General features: G+C 40.2%; 1 protein-coding gene across 1 annotated transcript in view; it reads right to left on the bottom strand.

The window, feature by feature from the left end:
• The window catches only part of TBX15 (T-box transcription factor 15), a 90,119-nt gene that overhangs the window by 30,998 nt on the left and 36,911 nt on the right, over positions 1-22,210 (bottom strand). The window contains exon 2 of the mRNA XM_083881495.1: positions 5,100-5,313. Coding sequence (XP_083737621.1) covers positions 5,100-5,313 — 214 coding nt within the window. The remainder of the gene's footprint in view (positions 1-5,099; positions 5,314-22,210) is intronic.

Below are 22,210 nucleotides of genomic sequence, written 5' to 3'. Positions count from 1 at the left end.
TATCACAGCAGGTCTCCAGCAGCACTGCTGTGTGGAAAGAGAGAAATGGAAAAGGCAGAGGCTAACAGTGAGACTTAGGGATGTGCTGTGTATAATCCTGGTAAAGTCCCTGTTCTCTGCATTTCCTCTTGGCTGGATCTTGGTTGCCCAGAGGCACGAGCCTTATAGAAAACAAGAGGCTCAAAGGTTTGGAAGGAATTCAGGCCATTTGGATATGGCTATATTAATAAACAGTCAAGAATCTTTCATCTAGAAAGGTATCAGCTTCATAGTCAACAGCTACCGACACGAAGGCTGTCTGTTCTCATAGGGAACATGTGATGACATCTGATATATTTTAAGAGAAGGTTTTATATCAGCAGCAGTTTGAGATGATCAGGTTATTTTTGTGTTAGCTTTACCACTCAGCAGGAAAACAGTCTTCCTAAACTTAGACTGTGAACTTACACACAGTACCCTTTTAGGGGAAATAATATGTGATATGAAATAAATTATTACAACTGCTTTAGGACCACTTAGAAGTGTTTTTAAAAGTATTTTATTAACAACTATGTGCCTCAGTTTACTCAATTTCTGTTTTCCTCCCTAATGAGGTTGAAGTTTATGAACATTAAATGTGAAGAAAACTAATGACAGATAAATATCTCTAGAACTTGATTAAAATAGTATTTGCCGGCACAAGAGTGTACTCATATTAAAGAACAATGTTTGGGAACTTTCAACAAAAAAAGAAGTAGTTGGGTTGAGGCAGCTAGCGGTATATTTTTTGGTGGTGGTGCTGGTTAATATTTTCTTTTAAAATATAATCTAATTTTACTTTGTGAAAAGTGGTCAAAGGAGGAGGATCACAGGTATATCGCCAAACTGGAATTTTTTCCCCAATAGAATAAAGCTTCAGTTTTTTATTCTTAAGTTAGGAACATAGATAAGAGTAAACTACCATAAGGGTGACATCTAATAAATGCAAAGTCTAATATGAGGGGATGTGCTCTTCAACTGTAGCAAAAGAAATAGATAGAATAATCATTTCCAAGGCATAAAATAATCCAATTGAGAAACTCTGCAAAATAATCTGATTTAGATCTGTGGATTAAGTATGCACAGTGTTTACAATCTGTGTGAGTTAACAGGGCAACATGAAGTTATCCTTGTTAATTCATATCTCATATTTCCTTGCATTTAAGACTGATGCCAAATGTATATTTCTTTAGAGAAACAAATGTGTAAGGAGTGAAAGAAAGGAAGTCAAGGCAAGGCAAGGCAATGGAGGAATGCCATTCACTTTCTCTCTGCAGTATGGGATCATGTAGAGATGTGTGTTTTCAGGGGAAAAGCTGAGGGCAGGGTTTGGTAGCAAATAGATTTATTGTTTGTGAAGGAGAGGGAGACCAACAGATCTTCTCTGTTGCTCCCAAAGGGGACGTTCTTCTGGAAGCTGGAGCAAGTTTATCTGGCCTAGGGGGCCAGGAACTCTAAAAATCAGTTTGGTAGCTGTGGCCTGCCAGCCCTTGCTCTGAGAAGTCCTCTTCATGGCCCCCTTCAGCATCAACAGAGCTTGATTACAAAATCTCTGTTGCTCTCTCTAAGTGAGGAGCACTTTGGAACCCATCCTTCTTTTCACTGGAAAGAAAAGATAACACCTGGTAATGTAAACAGCCCTGAGTACATGCTACAAACAACTCAGGTTCATGATTTCAGGGAGACAAAAACACTGCAGGCAAAGTACCACTTAATCTATCAGGAGGCACAGAGAAGTCAGGAGAGGACAAGGTCACATGTTTCACTCACTGATGGCTTTTTCCAGTCTTACTACCTGATCCTGGCCATCAGCATTTTGGTTTGAGCCATCCTGCAGCACAGATACAATAACTGTGATATGACAGATGAGATAATTTCCTCCATGGCTGAGATGAGATCCCAGCTCTGTTACAGGTAGAACCTGTGTTCCCAGAACGATACCTCTTGGATGTGCTGGCATACATGGCAGCACTCATAAAACCACCTCCATAAAACATAGGCAGCCCTTCCCTTCCAGAAGAAGACTTCAAGCACTCCCTAGAGTGTATTTCCCCAGGAATAAGTGCATTTTTTTCCACTTTGGGCAGCACTTCAACACATCAGTTGCTGAACAGTTACCCCTGCAGCTCAGGTGATCATGGACATTAGATAGGGATTGTAAGGATGTGGGAATGGTTTCAAATTCCTCCACTGATGCTGCTAGTGTGATTACTGTTAGTAAAGGAGAGTAGAGCAAAAGAGTTAAAAAATTATTTTAGGACTAGTTGTTCAAATCAGTATGAGCTGGGGCTTAAGATGAACTTATTTTATTTTGTACAGAGTCCAAGATTGCCTTTCAAACAAAAAGGAGATAAAGGTAAATTCCAGATTTGAATGACTGCAGCTGACAGCCATTTGCATCTTTTACACAAGGAACAAAGAAGTCTTTTTATTAGCATCTGATTAAAATCTAAATAATGTTTTGATAGAAAGGAAAAAGGAAGGGTTATAAGAGGACTGGAGTAACTTAGTGGAAATGGACAAAAAAAGAGACATCTGTAAATAGAGCATCAAGAAAAGAAAAACAACAAAGCAGAATTAGAAGTGAGTAAGAGTAGGAATCTGAAAGTCAAAAAGTGTAGTGTGCCTAACACAGGCAGGATATAGCCCCAAAAATACGTTTGAAATGAGAATGTAGGTTAGAAATTAGCATTACACAGCAGGAGCAGAGAGACATTGTGGGGACAGGCAGGAACCAGGAAGGGCTTTACAAATCATAGAAAATTAAGGAGCAGCTGTAGTTATAGGCAACTGAGTCTGTAATTATAATGGCTTTCAAAACAAGAAGGCCTTATGGGACTCAAAGTTTCCAAAGAGAAAGCAACAAGAGCAAAATCTTCTGTGGGGAAGGAAGAAGATGCAAGTTACACTGTGTGTCTCAAAGAATTTGAATAAATAGTAGGAAATCTTCAGGTAATAACCAGTTCTGTATTCATGCCAGAAATAATAAAATCTAATCTCTGGAATGCATCATATATCATGCATCCCATATGGAGAAATAGACCCAGATAGACTCAGCTCTCACCCATTACAGACACATCTTATCTGAGAGAAAACTGTTTAACTTGCTGAGCTGTTTAACCATTTAATTTGCAAATTCTATCACACCTATTACCGAAAGAAACTGCACATCTCTTCACTATGCTTTGCAATGATTAACCTACAAATGCAGTCAACAGAAAAATAAAAGAACAGTAGCCCTCCAATATCGTTCACATCACTTCTGGAGAAGAACTTCATCAAGCAGAAAAAAACACATCTATTTAGTAGTTACATAGGTTTTCTGTGGGCACTAATGTGACAGTTGGCCATCAGTACTCTAATAATTACATGCATTTCAAGGAAAAAGAATATTATTTCTGATTTTAATGAAGATAGGATTTTCCCAGGAAATTATGACTCTATTGTCATACATGGTCTTCTAAAAGTGAAAGAATTATCCACACTGGAGCTTGTAAGGTGTCAAAAAGGTCAGCTATTTTATTCAGAAATGTGCGAGCTGCCAAGATCCTCTTCATACCACTAAGTTCCAGCCATTTTCCTTTGAGCTCGTGGGCATAGAGATATTCATGCTGCTTTTAGGTCTATCTACTCCATGTATCATCAGAGAATTAATTATAGTTAATCTAACAGGTAATCATGTATTATTTTAGGTTTCTGAAATAGCATGGTTCAGGCACCAGGACAACAAATCCAGAAAGAAGAAAGTTGGTTCTTCGAGTGCCATATTTAATGATGCTGGACAGATCACTTAATCTGTTTAGATCTCAATGTCACCACCTATGAAAAGAGGATAATAATGATTTTCTCTGTATCTGCTTTAACATCTCCAGAGAAGAGGTGTTGCACAATAGCAAATGATATCATTCCTGTTACTTTGCCTCTTCCATTTGAGGCAGGAGTTCAAAACCAGCAGCCCACTCTGTACTGACGAAAAATGCTTCCTTTGCCACTGAAATCTAAAACTGGGAGCTACTCTGTCTCTGATAATCTTTTTCAGGAATCATCTGGGTTGTTTGTCCAGTGTCACTTTCCTTGAATTATCTGGACTTTCTGGGGCTAGAGAGCAATAGCACTCACTTCACAAGAATGTAAAACAACAAGTTGAGCTGTTCTGGCAAATTTTGGAAGCACAGATATGAAACAACGCAGTAAACAATAGAGCACCGTGGGTTTCCCCCAAAACTCGGGTAAAATTTCGCTGCTGCATCTCTGCGGCACAGTCGGGACAGCTCCCGGGTCGCTCTCGGTGTTTGCTCGCTTGGCGGGCTCTGTCCGTGGTGCTGACGCCTCCTTCTCCGCGTCAATTGGAATTAAAACTCAGTTAGGTGGAGGTAAGAAACGGCCTGCAAACGCAAACGTGCCTAAAAATCCTAGTTTGAGACATGGCTGTCAGCAGTGAGGATCTTCCCCTTGGCTAACCTGTCATGGTGAGGTTTTCCTTTAAAAAGAATCTGGCTAATTAATGTCTCTTTCTAACCTCAGCTACTGTGGTATCGCTGCAGTAGCAAAGGAAAACATTAGGCTTGCACAGTTTTTATACTGGAAGTCATTAGCTGCATCTGTTTAGAGCTGCAGGAAGATGTTCATTTGGTGCAAAGGTGAGTTTGAATTTCACTATGTTTGAGATTAAATCAATAAGCTCATGAAGTGCTATGGAAACTTGAAAGGAAACTCAAATGGCTCTACCCCAAATTCATAGCTCATCTTAAATTCAGTACAGCCAACAGTACAATGATTGTTTCCTGGTTTATTTGCTCAAAGGAACAACTATCCTCAATGGTTTCCTGCAGCTGCCAGTTCTCCTTTGGAGCCACTTATTCAAACAGTCATATGAAACAACTTTACTTGTCTTAGGAAAGATAATAGGAGATGCAGCTGAGAAACTCAGACAGCTGTTTAAATTTTCATGCATTTTTATCCCTTTGGGTTATCAAGAAGGGAAAAAAAATGTTTCTTTATTAAAAAAACAGTGAAATAAAAAATGGTTTGTTTGGTCATGATTTCTTTTTTAACTGGACAGAAAGCCAGAGATGTCTTACCTGCCTGCTTTTGTGATGATCATCTCTGTCCCAATGTCATGAAATCTTTTCCAGAGGTCCGCACACTGCAGCTCTACTTGGATCTCTTCCATGGATGAAGGTGGAGGAGGCTGAGGGCCTGAGCCACCAGAGGTAAGGTCAGAATGGGACCCAAATGAGCAGGATGTCCTTTCTGCCAGCACCTCTGTGTCAGATCCAGTGCTCTGTTCTGAGTCTGCAAAGGAAAGAAGCCAGATAAGACCCTTCAGTTCTACCTGCTGTGAGGCGTAAGAGGAGGGAAGAGGAGGAAGGTCAACACAGGAGGTGCTAAAGAATTGTACAATGGCATTTTGAATGGCATATATTTGTATGGGTTTTTGTGATCTAGAGCCTGATTTGGGGCTTTGGGTTTCCAACATAGTATCTGGCTTCTTTTGTAAAATTTTAGAAACTGCTGAAAAAAAGAACCTCGACATGAAATATAAATAGTAGCAAGCAATGCCAGGAGTACAAAATATAGATGAAAAACAGAAAACAAAAAAAAAATTAATTCAAGCTGTTGTTTCAAGCTAAGATAAGATGGGCTTACTGGAAAACTATATTCCATTGAATTGAATATTCTCCTGCAGTATTAATAAAGAGTTGGTTATTTTTAAACAACACAGTTTTTTATTTCCTTTAATATCTTTGTCATCAAAAACAACAAACTTTTTTTTTTTTTTTTTTTTTGCTATTTGGCAGCGCTATTCTGAAAATGTGTTTTATTTGATCCTATAAAACTTTCCTTGAATAATCATATTTCCTGGAAAGATAACCACGAAGCTTTTGGTGAGGAAAGTGCTCTAGGCTACTAAAGGACAAAAAAAGTTGATAGTAAACATATGGAATATGCTACCAAGGAAACAACTGAAGCAAACTGCAGAAAAGATCTCATGACACAATCACCTGTATGGGGGAGAAGGAGGTTTGCTCAAAAATAAACAAACAAACAAAAAAGTGAAGTTTGACTGATTTAAAAGTCCAGGCTGGCACGTTGAGTCAGGTGGTAATTTCTTTGAAAAAAAAAAAAATAAATATATATTTTAGGTAGATATGCTGTATATATTCAGTCCTCATTTTCATACAGAGGGCTAAGAAATTTTGCAAATAGCAGTGTTGCACACTCACATTGCATCAAAATAATTCACAATACATTCTGCAGAGCAATATGCTTATGTTTCAAACCTTATTTTTAATAAATTTGCATGGGTATTTTATAAATTATTAGGAAAATAATAAAATTACATTAGACAGTCCATCAAATGGCTCAGGAAGAGCTCTGTGGATTTCAAAGAACACAGAGAAACATTATTTTAGAGTGTCCTCATTGATCACACCAGTAAAAGCTTTCTAGTGAATGAGCAAAACAGCTATTTACATGTGTTCTCTGCACTTGAAGAAAGAAAGAGGTAACTCTGTCTGCAAAGGAAACCTAAGGAGACAAAAAGTAACAATCTGTGCTAAAAATGTGATTAAATCATGGCATGTAAAATTCCTTCTACACCAAAAAAAATGCCAAAAAACTCTTTAACAACCCTGAGGTCGTGGAGGCTGAATCTGAGGTTTACAGGTTGCACATCAGTGCAGAGGGCTATGAATAAGAAGGAGGCAGTGAAGATACCACCCACAGAACCACCTTCCTCACTTCCTGCCACATGGAAACATTTCTGGAAAATCCATTTTGCTGTGGTATGGACATAAACTGTTTGACTGATGGTTTATGAGAAACTTCCAATCCCGAGTGTCATCAGGAAGCATTTCTCTTTTATAAGAGCCCTCGGTGACGTCACTGAACAGTGCATATTTTGCTTGAGGGGTGTTTTCAGTAAGCTTTGTCAGTTATTTAGACAATCTACCAGTACAATGTAGAAATTCTGCAGTACATGACAAAGGTTCAGTACTTATTGCTCCCAATCCATTTTGAAAAGAGAGTTTTTTATGTCTCCCATGGATTCCCAAGTTAGGCTGAAGCAATAATAGGTCCATCCCTCTAAAGAAGTGGCACAAACTTATGCACAGAGGATTGTTACATGGAGACCAGTCCTACATCCAAAATTAATATCCAACACTCAAGGTGATTCAAGATAATATGGGATAATCTTCTGTAGTTCTGTGGCCACAGGACACTTAATCAATCTGAGAGTACAGAGAGGCTGAGACATTTGCACTCTGCTTCCCTACCCCAGTGATACAGGAGGAAATCTTACTCTAGCTCAAATTATTCCACCTCAAAGCACTGGAGAAGTAAGCATGAAGTAGGGGTCACTATGCTTAGGTCTCCCTAGGAATGGTTAATCAATTTTTCTTTCAACAAAAAGAGAGAGGATACTTCACAAATCACAGTAAGATCTATTTGTGTACCTGCTCATGTACCATTAGCCAGGTGTCTTAAATCTTCTCTGGGACCACAGAATCACAGAATCAATCAGGCTGGAAAAGACCTCTGAGATCATCAAGTCCAATTGATCACTGAACACCACCATAAGATATGGTGGCAACCAGACCATGGCACAAAGTGCCACATCCAGCCTTTCCTTAAACAGGGACAGTGACTCCATCACCTCCCCGGACAGCCCATTCCAATTCTTTTCTGTGAAAAAATTCTTCCTAATGTTCAACTTAAACTACACTGGGAGTCTGAAGGGACTGGATCTAGGGGAAAGTGGAGTCCCCCTTCTGAAATGAGGTGCTAAACTGTAGGTCTGAATCTCTAGAGATGGGTTTAGACCACATCATCTGTACTTGGTTCAAGCACTCAGAAACTGTCCTCTGAGGCAGTATGGTAAACGGCCAACAGATGGCACTTGGCTAGGTGCTGTCCCCACAGCATTCCAGCACTTCCTGGACAACCTTCCAAACTGGGCATGTGACTGGAGCTTTGGGAATCCCTGAGAATTAACTGGAATGACATGCTGCAAAAAAATTAAGTATTCAGAGGCTTAAGTCTCCTCTCACTGATTTATACTGATATCATCCCACTGACTTTACAGACATCTGGAGGGGCCTTTCTTTAATTATGGAAGTCAGAGGAGACCCATAACCTTGAATATAATTTTCCATGCTGGCACAAATCAAAAATTGCAAAAGGAGTTCATTAATTACTGATCAGCCAGTATCTACCCAAACATGTGGTACCACGCAAAGGAGAATAGAACTCTTTTTTTCCCCAAGGATACTACTTTGTGCCCTGAGTTATGAACTATTATTACCCCCAAGTTAGTGCACAGAACAGTAAATACCTCAGCTTCTTCTAATTTTGGAAATGGAGAGTCACTAGTGTTGTTTCTCTTAGTTCAGACTCAATAGGAACTGATACATGTTTTGTGTTTTCTTCAGCCTTTCCTGAGCTAAGCACTCTTGAATGTTGTCATCAATGGAGACACGTAGTCCAGACTCAGAAAATTCAGGAGAGGTTAAGTGCAGCTGACATACAAAACTCAACCCTAGTGACAGCCAGGTCTATAAGACTCTGTGACTTTTAACTAGAGTTCTCTCCATGTGCTAGGATTTTGAATTAATCAAGAGACAGGTGTGAACATCTGTAAGTGAGCAATCTTTAGAGGGATGCAGAGTGAACCAGTCTCCATGCATAGTAATTAATTGTGCCAGCTGGCAGCTAGCACAGTTCAAGCCACTCTGTGCACATACTTGCTGAAATGAAACAACCAGGAAGAAGATCTGAACATTCTTTTGGTGATCAAACTGGGAACTTGATTTCTTCACACACCAGCTTCAGTGGGGTGCAACTTTGCTAAACTAAAGAAATTTTACTTTCCATTGGTGTGAGTAGAGGGAAAGCAGGCAATAGCTCCTGAAGCACCAACATGATTTATAAAACTGTGAGCACCCAGAGGTGCAGACTGGGGTTGGTACTACATCTTGTGTATGACTCAAGGACAAACAGAGGGATTTCTGAGGAAGATAAGCTACCTCTGGTTTCTTCTAGCTCCGAAGGGACAAGATAAGATCATTTCTCTCTCCTTTAAGAGGTGCCTTATAAAAAAGTCCACATTCTGAACTCAGGGTCCAGTCAGAGGGAAATGCAGATCTCCCAGGACATGGCTTCCTTTCAGATACCTTCTCAGAATCCTGCCCCAGGAATGCTGACTGTCTTGCACTATGTTAGGCTACAATCCTACTGTGTCTGGTTGTAGCACTTAGAGATACAGTTCAGGGATGATTATGGTGGTGCTCGTTTGACTGTTGTAGATTATTTTGAACATCTTCAAGCCTGATGAATCTGTAATTTGTGCCATTTTAGGCATAAGTTAAACAAGCAGCAATTAAAGTAGTTTTATGATTTTCTCTTGCTAGGTTACAGTCCTTGAGAAATAATACTTCACCACCAGCTCATCCATCACTGACCACTAATAAAAGTGGGAATAGATGCAACTGAGATTTCTAAACCTACAGTATTTCATGGGAGTTTCAGTTGGGACTATCTCAGGCCAAAATGTTCCTTAATAATTTTACAAACACTCACGAACTTGCACTTTCTGATCTTAACTGCTTTTCTTTACAAGATCATTCCTCTCACCTGTCTGCTTGAAGCAGGGCACTTCCTGCCGCACCATAGCTATGGAGGTGAACACCTCCAAAGCTACTGCTGACTGCTCCGTTAGTATCAATCTGCCTCCTTCATTTCCCCATTCTTTCAAACCTCTTCTAAACCTATCCATTTCCACTCTTGCTCATTCTTTATGTTCTTTTTTCTGATGTTTCCACCAATTATTTCTGCTGGTCCATGGAGTGATGTGTAGACAGAAGAAAAGACAAACATTTTGGTCTTTGTGAAGACAGACATAGTGACCACAGGGAAATGCCAACGGTTAACTCTTCCAGACTAAGGAGTTTTTCCCTGCAGATAATACAGAGGAAATACTAAAGCACTGTCCTTTGTTATAGGCAACTTGCTGGACAAACAGATTGACCAAGTGTTTTTGACCATGGGACCTGGACTGATCTGTACAAGTCAGACAGGCTATTGCAAGAACTGCATTTCAAGGAAGTTGAAACTATCTAATGGGAAAATACTGTAAATTTCATGGAAAAGGCCCCCGGGTTCAAGATGCAAAAAAATTCTTTAAGGCCTGAAGCATAAATCACTTTCACTGTCACTGTGCAGAAAGACAGTTCCTTTTTCTACTGCCCTGCTGGGTGGCTTCCAACCATCTCTTCTTATCACACTGGCCATGCATCCAGCTACTTACTGCAGGTTAACAGAATTGGGGGAGAGGAAATTTCTCAGCCCTTTTAGCAACCTTTGAGTATAATCAGACCACAGGATCACTTTCAAAGTTTCCAGGGATAACTTTGGCCCTTTCTGAACTTGTAGAAGAAAATTAAAATAGTTCAGATTTTTTCTTTCTTAATCCCTTTCACATTTCTACTATCTCTGTATCACCCTGAAGATCCTCAACTTATAATTTTTTTCTGCTCCACAAATCCCTGGTCTTCTTGTTGGCAGATAGGAAGGAAGACACTATTCTGACAAGCATGGTGACTCTGAGTTCAGCATTTGCACTGAGTGCCTCAAGATGACAGACAATAACCCCAACCAATTTCCAGCACCCGTGTCCTGGGATCAGAGCTGTCCCACACAAATCAGCAAGATGCTACTGCCTGACTCCTTTCTGTGACTCAACTGGCTGGTATTCCTAAATGTAAATGTAATGTAAATTTCCTGGGTTTTCATCAATTTGGTACAAGAGATAAACTGGTATGTGAGATATTAAACAACTATTTTCTACGCATATTCATAGATGAATCTTCAGTCAAATTTTTGCTGCAGCTGGAACACAGCAGGGATACTGCTCCCCTTCCTTAACCAATAAAAGACATAGAGCTCGGTTTAGTCCTTGGCCATATCATGCAGCTTATGCACTCAACAAATGTTTTACTTCAAACTATCAAAAATGTAAACTGTAGGAGTGGGAACAATGACAAAAGACTTACATACATAAAACATCACCTGGTCATAGGACCTCAACAGATTTATTCTTTCTCTTGTGACTTTTTCTTCTTTTTTTTTTTTCCCTTTTTTTTTTTTTTAAGTTTTTTTTCCCATATGTGTAGATACCTAATGTAGATCCTGTCAGATTCCATTAGCATAAAGATTTCTCTTGGGTGGAATGTGGCAGCTGTTACAAGCTGTTAAGGGTTTGGTCTTTTACTGTTTATTTTTGTTTGCAGGGTTTGTGAATATTTAGTACAACAGGTGGTCTTTCCCTCTCCCCTGCAGTTGATTTGCTGGCCATTAGGACCTGCAGACTACAAAGAAGGTATAAAATCTGGGACATGCATGGACAAAGAAAATTTGGGGTACTTTAGTTTTTGGGGTTTTATTTTTTTCCTATGAACTCAGCTGAAATTAGCAGAGTGGACACCTTGCTTTTGCAGTTGGTTGCAGACAGATCTCATAGTTCTTTTCAGCCTTATGATTTTCAAACTGGCTACTGCCACCCCACGAAATCAGCAGCCTAAGAACCATGCATAAAGCAGTGTGACATTACTGGAATTTAGCAACAAGATGTTGCAACCCCATAAAAGTGAAAGAACAGAAACTCACCAAGTCCAAACAGTTTGCAAGAGTGGAAATTTATCTGGCTCTGGTGTGGCGGCTGCTGGTGCAACTACTGCAGGTACACAACTGTTTTCCCTCTAACAAATCAGGGAGAAGCTAAACCAAAGACCTCAGTAACTTCAAAAACACCCAAGAAATCTGACTGTGGCAAAGGCAGCAGGAGCAGCAGAGGTGAAGCAGTCTGGAGTTCAACAGAGCCGTTCAAATTAGCACGGTGTGTTTTGCACAGCTGATCTGGCAATTGCTCTTGCTGTAGGCAAAGGTTTCTAAACACTTGGTGATTGTAACCATATGGACATACTGCACACAACAAATAACACAAAGATAGTTCTGCAGGTGTTCTTATAGATTATCTTATCCCCCTGAACTTTTCCATTCACTCACAGGCCCTACTACATTAATCATCCCTTCTTCCAGCATTAGCCCATTATTGACTACATGCAGCTAGAATTTATAATCTGTTTATGATTGATAATAGAGTCATAGAATGCTTTTTTTTTCAAAGGAACCTTTTAAAGTTTGTCTAGTGTATCCCTCAGTAATATTTATTAGTATTCCATTTGTGACTGCAACTTGCAACCAACACCAGGATTTACTGATCTGGAGACAGTATCAATCTGTCCAAACCAAGAACTTCATCTACTCTCATGCTGCATTGCAATCTCAGGCAGCCAAAAGAAGCATTCAAGTAATTCATTTCTAGCCTAAGACCATGAAACCAAGGGAGGACAAAATAGCATTCATATCAGCAAGACTCAAAAGGACAAAACTGGAAGATGTTATAGAGATGGAGAAATGTGGCACAGACAAATGGAATTACCCGATGCCACCACTAGTGGTACCAATAGAGACAAGCTGATTCTGAAGTGAAGAATCCTGCTGGCACTTCAACCTCAAAATCTTCTTCATCCTCCTGATATATAGTGCTATAAGGTGTTTTTGTAGGATCACTTGAGCCAACAAAACATGCAAGACCCACTCAAAAAATGCTGCACTTACCAAAGCTGAGTTTAAGGCCAGCACAGTTATCACACATCTATATCCCCATGACAAACACAACTAGTAGGAGAATATAAAAACAAACAGAAAGACACAAAAACCCCACGGTGGCTTTGGCTCTGAACACAAGTCTTGCATCAGTCTGAGTGTGCCCTGCCAAGAGCTGACTGCCTCTGCCTTGTCTTATTCCATGTAAGACTGAACAAAGAGACACAAGACTCAGCAAAGAAAAAATCACCCTGATTCAGGGGTATGCTCCAGCTGCTCTACTCCACTCCAGCAATGCAAAACAGCTGTAAACCTGGTTTAACCAGAAAGTTAAATTGGGTTTATGACTTCTCAGTATTGGCAAAGAAGTACAAAGCAGCTGGAGTTTACTAGTATACTCAGCCCAGGGGGTTTTCCCTTAAAAGTTAACTTTTGCTCCAGCCAGAAGAAAGAATATCAGCCACAGTTAAACTTTAAAGTGGGTTTTTATCTCACAATCTATTGTAATTTTTCAAAGAATGCTGAGAAGAAGAAAACACTATGCCAGTATTCCGTTTAGGACCAGATATCCAAGACACCAGCTCCAGTTTTGAACTGCATCAGCTGAAGATGGAGATGCTGATTGCTGGGCTCTGAACTCATCCTTGGCAAGTACAAATTCTCATTACAGAAGTGTAAGCTAGGTGACCAAAATTGTTCTGAGTAGTATCGCAGCATAGGATTTCTTTGTAGACTTCATACCAAATCCCATCGTATTCTTTGAGTAAAACTGCCTGCAATTCATCAATCCATACTTTAGACTATCTACCACAACAAAAAATATCTCATCAGATGTCAACCAGAAACCTGTTCTATAAACTCTCCCATCTGCAGATGGTGGTATCTTGTTTGTTTAAAATAATTTTATAGGCATAATTTTTCCCAGCAGAGGCTTCTGGCAATCATATTTCAGGAGAACAAAATCCTCTGAAGCAGAAAAATTTGGACTGGGGGTTTGATGTTGTATTATTGTCTTCTGGAAAGCAAGAATAACTTGGGCCTTCAGTATGTCAGACTAGCTTTGAGGAAAACGCAATTTGAAATTTCAGTATAGAAGAAACTAAGAGATTCCTAAAATCCCCTGAGGAGACCCTCTGCAGCTGTCATTCAGATTGGACTTAGGACAAGGAGTCACCAGTACAGCCTCACAAAAAGACTGCTGAGTAGTGAATATTTATAAAGACCATATTTAAAATATTACAGGACTTTAAAAAAGCATGCAGAAAAGTAAGATTCAGTTAAATCAGAAGAAAAAATAAGACAGTATAATATTGAAGAAAATACAGAAGAATGCAGAGAATGGCAACCTTTAAAAACATGAGAGGTACAAGGGAGAAAAGTGGGATGTTATTAAAAGGAGAGGGAGGTGAAATTGATGACAACTTTAATCTGGCCAAGATCCTGAACTGTGCAGACTACAAAGAATTTGTCTGGCCAATGTCCAAGAGTTTGTGTAAAATTAAAGAGTGGAAATGCACTTGAAAGTTAGAGCAAGCTAAAAAAAATAAGAGACCAGGCATTAGATACATTATGTGCTGTAGCCTGTAAACATAGAGTCATTATTCTTATAAATAAAACCATACAACAAATATTTAGAGACCAACTAAAACCAAAATGTTGGCTCTAAATAACCACAAATTGTGCAGGAGTTTGAAACTAGATCCCAGCTCTGTGGCAGGCCCTTCCCTGGTGGAAAGGGGCACCAACTCTGGGACAGTCTGTTTCTGGATTCTGCGGCTTGGACTACTCTCTGCCAGACAGGAAAAGAAAAATTCTTCATAATAAAAGGAAAACATGACACAAGATTAGGGCTGCAGAGGTATCCATTCTCCTTGAGACCAATGTGAAGTTGCTGGGAAATTTAAAATGTCTGTGAAGTCCAGAAAATATTAACCTTTTCTGTAGGCATAAACACAACTCAAACAGAAGAAGTTTAACATTTTAAATATTTGAAAGCCGATATTTGGTGGCCTACAAACCATGCAGAAAGAGACATTTTATGTGTTTCCCTATACTACAGTGGTTATCATGACAGTAGTATCAGGGAGCCAGATGGTATCTTAATAACAAGAAAGGTCCTATATTTCCCTTAGTCCTTTTGAACTCTTAGCACTGCTGTCACACAGCAGTGAGTCCCACCATGTAACTGCGTGCACAAGAAGAGTACCTTTTTTTTTGCCTTTATAGTATGGCTGTCCATTTTCTGCAGTGCTGTAACAAGATACATGCTACTCTTTGTATTTCCTTTCTAAATTTCAAAAGGAAATCTTGACTATTTCAAAAGGAAATCATTAGGAAATTTCCATGGGAATGGTTTCACAAGAAAAACGCAGCTCCATTATGCTGAAGTTTCAAGTCTGAGTTGTTCGTTTCATTCACAATCTCCAATTTTCTTTAGGGAAAACAGTAATTATCAGGCTAGTCCTGTTGAACTGATGTTTGGGTTTGTAATAGTTCAACAAATCATTAAAGTGCATTTTTTTTCATCTACATGCTACATTAGCCAAGTTGTCTTTCAGACCTCCCACATCCCTTTCGGAGCCAGACTGTGGAAGACTATCTGCCCTTGTACAATTTAGATTGCCCTCTATCTAAACTTCTTGACTGTAATCCAAATCCTTTCAGATTTCATTCATGAAAAAGCTTCTCCTTGACTCTAAACACTCCAATTTCTCGCTTGCTCAATCTGTCCTATTTTTATTGCATACATGAGTGCACACACACACACACACACAAAAAGACACATAAATATATGTATGAGAGTGAGTTCCTAAAAATGTGTTTGGGGTTCAAATCAGTGATCTGCCAGTGGCTCACACAGCAGAAATTACAGTATTTTCAATGGTATTGTCTATTGGGAAGCTTCTTGCAATCTAATGCTCTGTTTGCTGTTTTGATCACCTCTGCAGAGTCACCAGATGTTTTTCCTAAGCAATGATTCTGGGGAATTTTCACAAATTATAAACACATTCTTCTTTTTATTTCCTTCACATACAACTGACTTGCATCCAAACCAGCCAATATTCCAAGTCTGACTGTGTAGCCACACAGGTAGGATTGAGAGAAAAGATTCTCCAGGAGAGCCTGAGCACAGTTCTGGTTTTATTAGCTTCTAGCATTTCAAGACCAAGCTAGGAAGAAAACAAATTATTTTTAAAAGTAACAACGTGGTGGATGGGGTTGGTATGAGTTCATGGGGGACAGAACCACAAGTGACTGAATAGGTCACAGGGCTGCATTACAACAGTATGGTGCATGGACCTGGAAAAGATGTGTTAAGAACTTCAATCAAGCCTGTGCTATGAAAAGCAACTGTGTCATATAAACACAACTTAATTTGAAATCTGAAATATCACATACACATGCCAAGGCATAAATTGAATTTCCCCTCAGAATTTTTCAAAAATCCCACAGCTCCCATGTACTTCCACGGAGGAAAAGCAGCACAAAACTGGTGACTTAGCCTGAGGGATCAGCCTCAGTGAATGCATTCTCTCCTTTTCCCTTAACATTCCTGCTTTTTAGATGTGTATCTGTGGCTTGGCTTTTTCTCTTTTCTTTTAGCAACTGTCTTCAGCTGAAGCTCCCCAAGTCACATCCTGACACACTCTGCCAACCGCAATCCCACGAGCCCAAGTCCCCACATGCCATCAGACACGCTGGTTCCAGGAAGCGCACGCTGCTGGACTTTGTTCCTTCCACTGAGCCACCCTGATTTACGCCTGCTGAAGTCCTGGTCCCAAGTGTCATAACACCTACACTGCACAGTTGTCCCACATGTGTATATATCCTATTATCCAAACAACAGATGCACCAGCATGAATTCACACACATACTCCAACATCTGGTCATCACAAGCTCACTGTAAAAACTCCATGGACTTCATTCATCTTTGCGGAACTCACAAACACTTCATCTGTACAACTGAAGAGGTGCATAACCTTTTTCACTTCACTGAAAGAAGTATGGGCTTTTAACGTGGCATTTACAGGCACACACAGGGAAATACAACCAATCACTTACACTTACTCTAAAAGCACTTAGTTAGTTCTTCTGAAAACAGGGTATGAATGGCTCTGACATAAACACTTCACAGGTGTTGCACACGCAACAACTTTATATATATACACCTTTCTATTTCTTAGTCATACCTGTGCCTTTGCCTACATGCCTTACCTACTGTGAGGTTCACTTTTCCACTTTCTGGTTAGAAGCTGTGCCACAATAAAACTGATAAAAGGAAATGGAGAATCATATCCAGCTAGCTATTAAATTAAAAACATCCCGCTGCTTAAGAATAAAATTGATGATTGCATAATTCAGCATTTCTGAATGCTGGAAATTTCCAGTCTGTTCTCCTTTGTTTCTCTCATCCACATTTAATATAAAAGATATATGCAAGGAGAATGTTGGCAAAACATTCTGATAGTTTGGTATTTTATAAAAAATAATTCAGAAAGCTCCTTCCTGCCTGACTCTCAGTTCAACAAACTAGAAACAATAGGATGCCCCACTGTGATGTCCTCTGGGAAGTGCACAGTCTGGAAGCACTGAAGTCACAAGGGTCTCAGGTTTGCCTGATTCCCCCACCAGTGATGTCAAAGCATCAGTGGTGACCTCAGAAAACAGTTGGTTTCTGTGATTTCAGATAGCACCCTTTAGGGATGTCAAAAACAGGGCTAGTAATTTTCTGTGCAAGAATACCCACACATTTTCAACCATGCAGAACTAAACTATTTCATAACCCATTCTTTTAAAACCTTTAAAAACATGTACTACACTTGGAAAATTATATGCATATTTTGAGCTTGCTGAGGGTTCTTTCCAACCATCTTTTCTCTAAGAAGTTGGCCTTTTGGCAACAGAAAGAATGGCTTGCTGTATCTTGCTGCAGAAGAGAAGAAGAAATATGAAGCATTCAAATTAATTACTTCATTTAGAAAACAAGGATGAACATTTTCATGTGGAAATGAAATCTACAAAATTCTCAAAATTTTCAATCTCCACTACAATTAAAAATGAAAATATTCCATATATTTTTGAAGTTGAAAATGAGAATTTACATCACCATTAACTTCTACTTTAGCCTTCATGATATGAATTTAAAATAACTTCAACAGATATACAGATAGCACATTGAATTTGCAGTCTCATCTCTCCCAAAAAGCCACTCTGCCATCCAGCTTTAGAGCTTGCACACTGAGACACTCTTCTCTCAGTTAGGGGTTTCTATCACAAACAACTGTGGCACAGAGAAAGCTGAAGGTGTGCTACTGCAGAATATGCAGAGAATGGAAAGTCAAAATCACTCAAACTAAAGCCCAGAGATGGAAAGTCTCCCGTGGACACCAACACACAAAGAATTCAGTGTCTGTCAGTCCTACCAGTACTCGTTACCATTTAGCATATTCCCTATAAAAGGTCTTAATGAAAAAGTGTGTGACTTTTCTGACATACAGATAGTTGTTCACATCCTTCCCAGACGCTGCTGCAGATTTATCTTACTGCTCAGTTCAAGAAGAACACAGAGGAAAAGCAGAGTTTAATTTGTCACTGGACTTTCATTGGGAGTGGGGCATAATTGCACAACAGCCAGATAGCACACTCCTTATTGGGTTTCTATACAAATTATTTAATCACTTAATTTATTATCTCTGGTACTCTTGTGCATCCTCCCATGCCCTCCTTATTGCTGAAATGCTGCCATCTGTGGCTCAAAGCTTCCTTTCAGTCCTTCCCATACTAGAGCCTGAAGAGGTTAGAGAGAAGCACTGAGCTAGTAAAGGATCCACCAGTTCTCATGGAAAAAGAGGAGAAGAAAAAGATTTTCTCAGAAGAACATACTTTTCCCCCCTCTCTCCACCTTTCCTTCAACCATACTTCTGTCGCCTTCTTCTTGTGTGGTAAAATTTGATGTGAAAAGCAGCCCGGACTTGTCTCTGATGCTGCTGAGTTTGACCATGTGGCTGTGGGAGGAGGCAGCAATTTCCTCTTCCAGTACAGTTTGGAAGCCCCCCAGGGATGCTTCAAAGTGAAACTCTGACCCAGCCCTTCCAGCCTGGAGCCCAGCAGGGTCTGAGATGCAGCTGGGCTGCTCTTCAGTGAGATGTGCCAGGGAAGGCGGAGAGGGAGAGGGAGGGAAAGGACAAGGCTAAAACAGAAGTACAACAAATGTATAGGGTAGGGAAAGAGAAGGAAGAGGCTGGGGATTAGGACAGCTTATTGGGTGGAATTGGGTTTTTGGCACCAAATTCTATAAAGAGAGGACGGTCCAGGAGGCATTGCAACCTTCTCACAAAACTCTCCAGCAGAAAGAATGACAGTGAGCCAGGCTGATGTTCTCAATGCCACACTATTCTTTCCCTTCCTTTCCACAGCTCATGTCAGTCTGGCTTTGTACTGCTGGCTGCAGGTCTGATCTGCTCAAGCAGATCAGCTCATTTCCTCCTGTGTGCATCAGCTAAGGAGGCACCTCTTAACCCATCTCAACAGCTTTCTTGCCCACATCCATTTCATGATGGAGGAAAAACATTAAAGCAATAGGGAAATGTGGAGCTGCTTCAACAGAACGCTCTTTGTTGCATAAAGCACCAGAATCCTGACTGGCATTCTATTTTTGACTCCTGAGAGTCTGGTTTTTACATAAATTTTATGGCCTTTAGGGGTAAAGAAACTAGTACTAAAATGCTTTCACACATTTGCACAGAGCAGTTGCAGGCAAGTTCCACTGAGGAATAGAGAATTTAAAAAAAAAAAAAAAAAAAAAAAAAAAAAAAAAAAAAAAAACAAAAACAACCCACACACACACAAACCAACCAAAACAAAACAAAAAAACGCCATCAAATAAAGTAAAAGAAAAGAAAATATAAGTGGCTGTCTGAAATTAAATGGCTATTTCCATGACTGAATTTTAAGATGTCTTTGCAAAATGTCAGTTTTGCAGCCACAGTTACCTTTCTGCTGCTAAAACAAATCATGATATTTATTTATAGAAAGGTAAACTAATAAAATTTGTTGGCCTCACTTGAAAATAGGAGCAATGGCTTTTCCCCAGAAAGCAGCAAAGCAAATTTAACATTGCGTCTATTACATCCCCTGCCTCTCCGTACCTTTCTCTACAACCAGGGCAAGACAAACTCATTATATTAAATACTTCACAGAAAAGCAGCTAACATGATTTTTACTCTAAAAAGTGTGCTTTTCTTAAAAGGAAGACACAGCTGGAGAACAAACCAATTCCTCTGCTACTGAGGGGGGGAAACTGAGAAGGTCACATCCATGGGACATGCTTTGTGTAAGAACTGTAGTGTTTCTAAATCCAGGAAAGGCATCTCCATGTCAGCTTATAGGGTTACTCAGCAAGCACAAGTTTGTGGTTTTTATTGAATAAAGAATTCGTTACACTATTGTCAATCAAAAGAAAAGTTCAGTAAGAACTTCCTGTGCAGAGAAGCCCTCAAAGCACAGGGCAAGTGTCCTGTGCCAGATATTTCTGGGATAACCTATAGTATCCCACTGCCTTCACCACACTCACACAGAACTTGTTTCTCTCGGGTGCCTTGTGTTTCAAGCAGCAGCAAGAGGCCAGGCAGCCCTCTCTGGAGGGACAGGTGGCAGAGTGTGCCCCATTCCCCAGCACAACCAGGAGACACGTGCTGTCCCCTGCATTGAAACCTGAGCCACAGCAGCCCCCTCCTCCTGGAAAGGCTGTGACAAAGAGCTTCCCTCATCCCAGGAAACATCACGGCTCTCTCCTGCATGTAGCACAGGGTACTGCTACCCTGCACATAACCCCTCAGACAACAGCAAGAATTCCCTGCTATACAGAGGCACAGGGAGATGGGAATTGGGGTTATGGTCAGTTCATCGCATTTTGTTTCTGCTTCCTCCTCGGGATGAAGCCCTTTCCCCACTCTAACATGAAGTCTCTCCCACTGGAGACAGTTCCCCACACACTTCTCCTACACGATCCTTCCCACAGGCTGCAGTTCTTGACAAACTGCTCCAGTGTGGGTCCCTTTTCCACAGGTACAGACTGCTCCTGCATGGGTCCCCTGCAGGGCCACAAATCCTGCCAGTAAACCTGCTCCAGCATAGGCTCCACTCTCCGTGGGACCACAGGTCCTGCCAGGACTTCCTACAGGGTCACAGCCTTCTTCCACGTATCCTGGTATCCTGGTATTGCTCTGACTTGGGATTCTGGACTTGCTGTAAGTGGGTCTCTGCTCCCCCATGTACCTCTGAAACTCAGCTCTGGTACCTCTAGCACCTCTTCCCATTCTTCTTCACCAACCCCAGTGTCTGCATAATTGTTTCTCTCACATGTTCTCACTCCTCTCTTCTCTGGCCACTATTACTTCTGCACAATAATTTTTTCCCCGTCTTAAATATGTCACACTAATGGCTATTAGGCAAGAAGATAATTAAACAATTTCATGCAATGTGAACAAATCCTGTGACTTTTTTTTTTTATGATAGATCACCACCAGTGATGAATATAAGATTCGTCAATATTGCTATGTCATTCACTGCAAAATCTTTTTTTTATTTCTGGAATCTAGCACAATCTTGCCACAGTTGCATTTGTGAACATTAGCAAGGATAAACTTGGGGTTCCCCACTCTTGCTGTAAGCAGGACTGGGCAGAGCAGCTTGGGAGCTGGCAAGGAACTAAGCAGGAACTCCAACCACAAAAATCTACATGCAGTGAGTACTCCTTCTGTCCCATCCCCACACACTGACCCACTAAATGAGTTCTGCAGACTGTTGGTGTAAGGGCTGTGTGCTGTTCTTCCACCCAGAGAAAGAGGGGCACAGCAGTCAGCTTCACAGGAGCTAGAGTGTGTGTACTCCCAGCTATAAAATGTTTGCTTAACTGCTAAACTGAGCTGCTGCAGCAGAGCAAAAAAGTCTTCGTGGTGCTTAACACCTGACCTACTGGTTTTTCTGATTTTATTGTATCTCTTTTACAGTATCACTGCTATTTCACATTTTATTTCTTTCACAATCCTGAGACAGTCTATGCACTCCTGGTGATTTACTGTATCTGATTTCCTCCCATTTATTTACTCCTCAGCTTTTTATTTCGAAGATTTGAAAAGTACTCAAAAGAATCTGCCAGAAATGTAGAGCTTTTGAGTAAAAAGTGTATTAAAGTTCATACAACTCATTCACACAGGCCAGCACAGTCTTTGACAGTCTTAGCACTGTCTAAGAAAGTAGAGCTTTTAAACTTTATAAGGCAGCATGGTTGCCTTGACAGTACAAAACATCAGAAAGCAAAAATCTCTGTGGTAGCACAGACTGTTTCAGTACAGATCCCAATATCCCAATAAATGCTTTGTTTTCCACATACAATTTAAAGCAATTTTATCCAGAATTTTTAACAGAAAACTGTTATATTCCAGCTTCCTCAATGAGCTCAAACAATTTTCTACTTATTTTAGACCAAGGTTGTTTTGAGGGGGGTTTACATAAGGGTTAC

The sequence above is a fragment of the Zosterops lateralis genome (genome assembly GCF_965231275.1).
Source record: "Zosterops lateralis genome assembly, chromosome: 2".
In the NCBI taxonomy this organism is placed as follows: domain Eukaryota; kingdom Metazoa; phylum Chordata; class Aves; order Passeriformes; family Zosteropidae; genus Zosterops; species Zosterops lateralis.
Note: the sequence above shows the minus strand (reverse complement) of the source record. Positions and strands in the feature narration are given on the sequence as shown.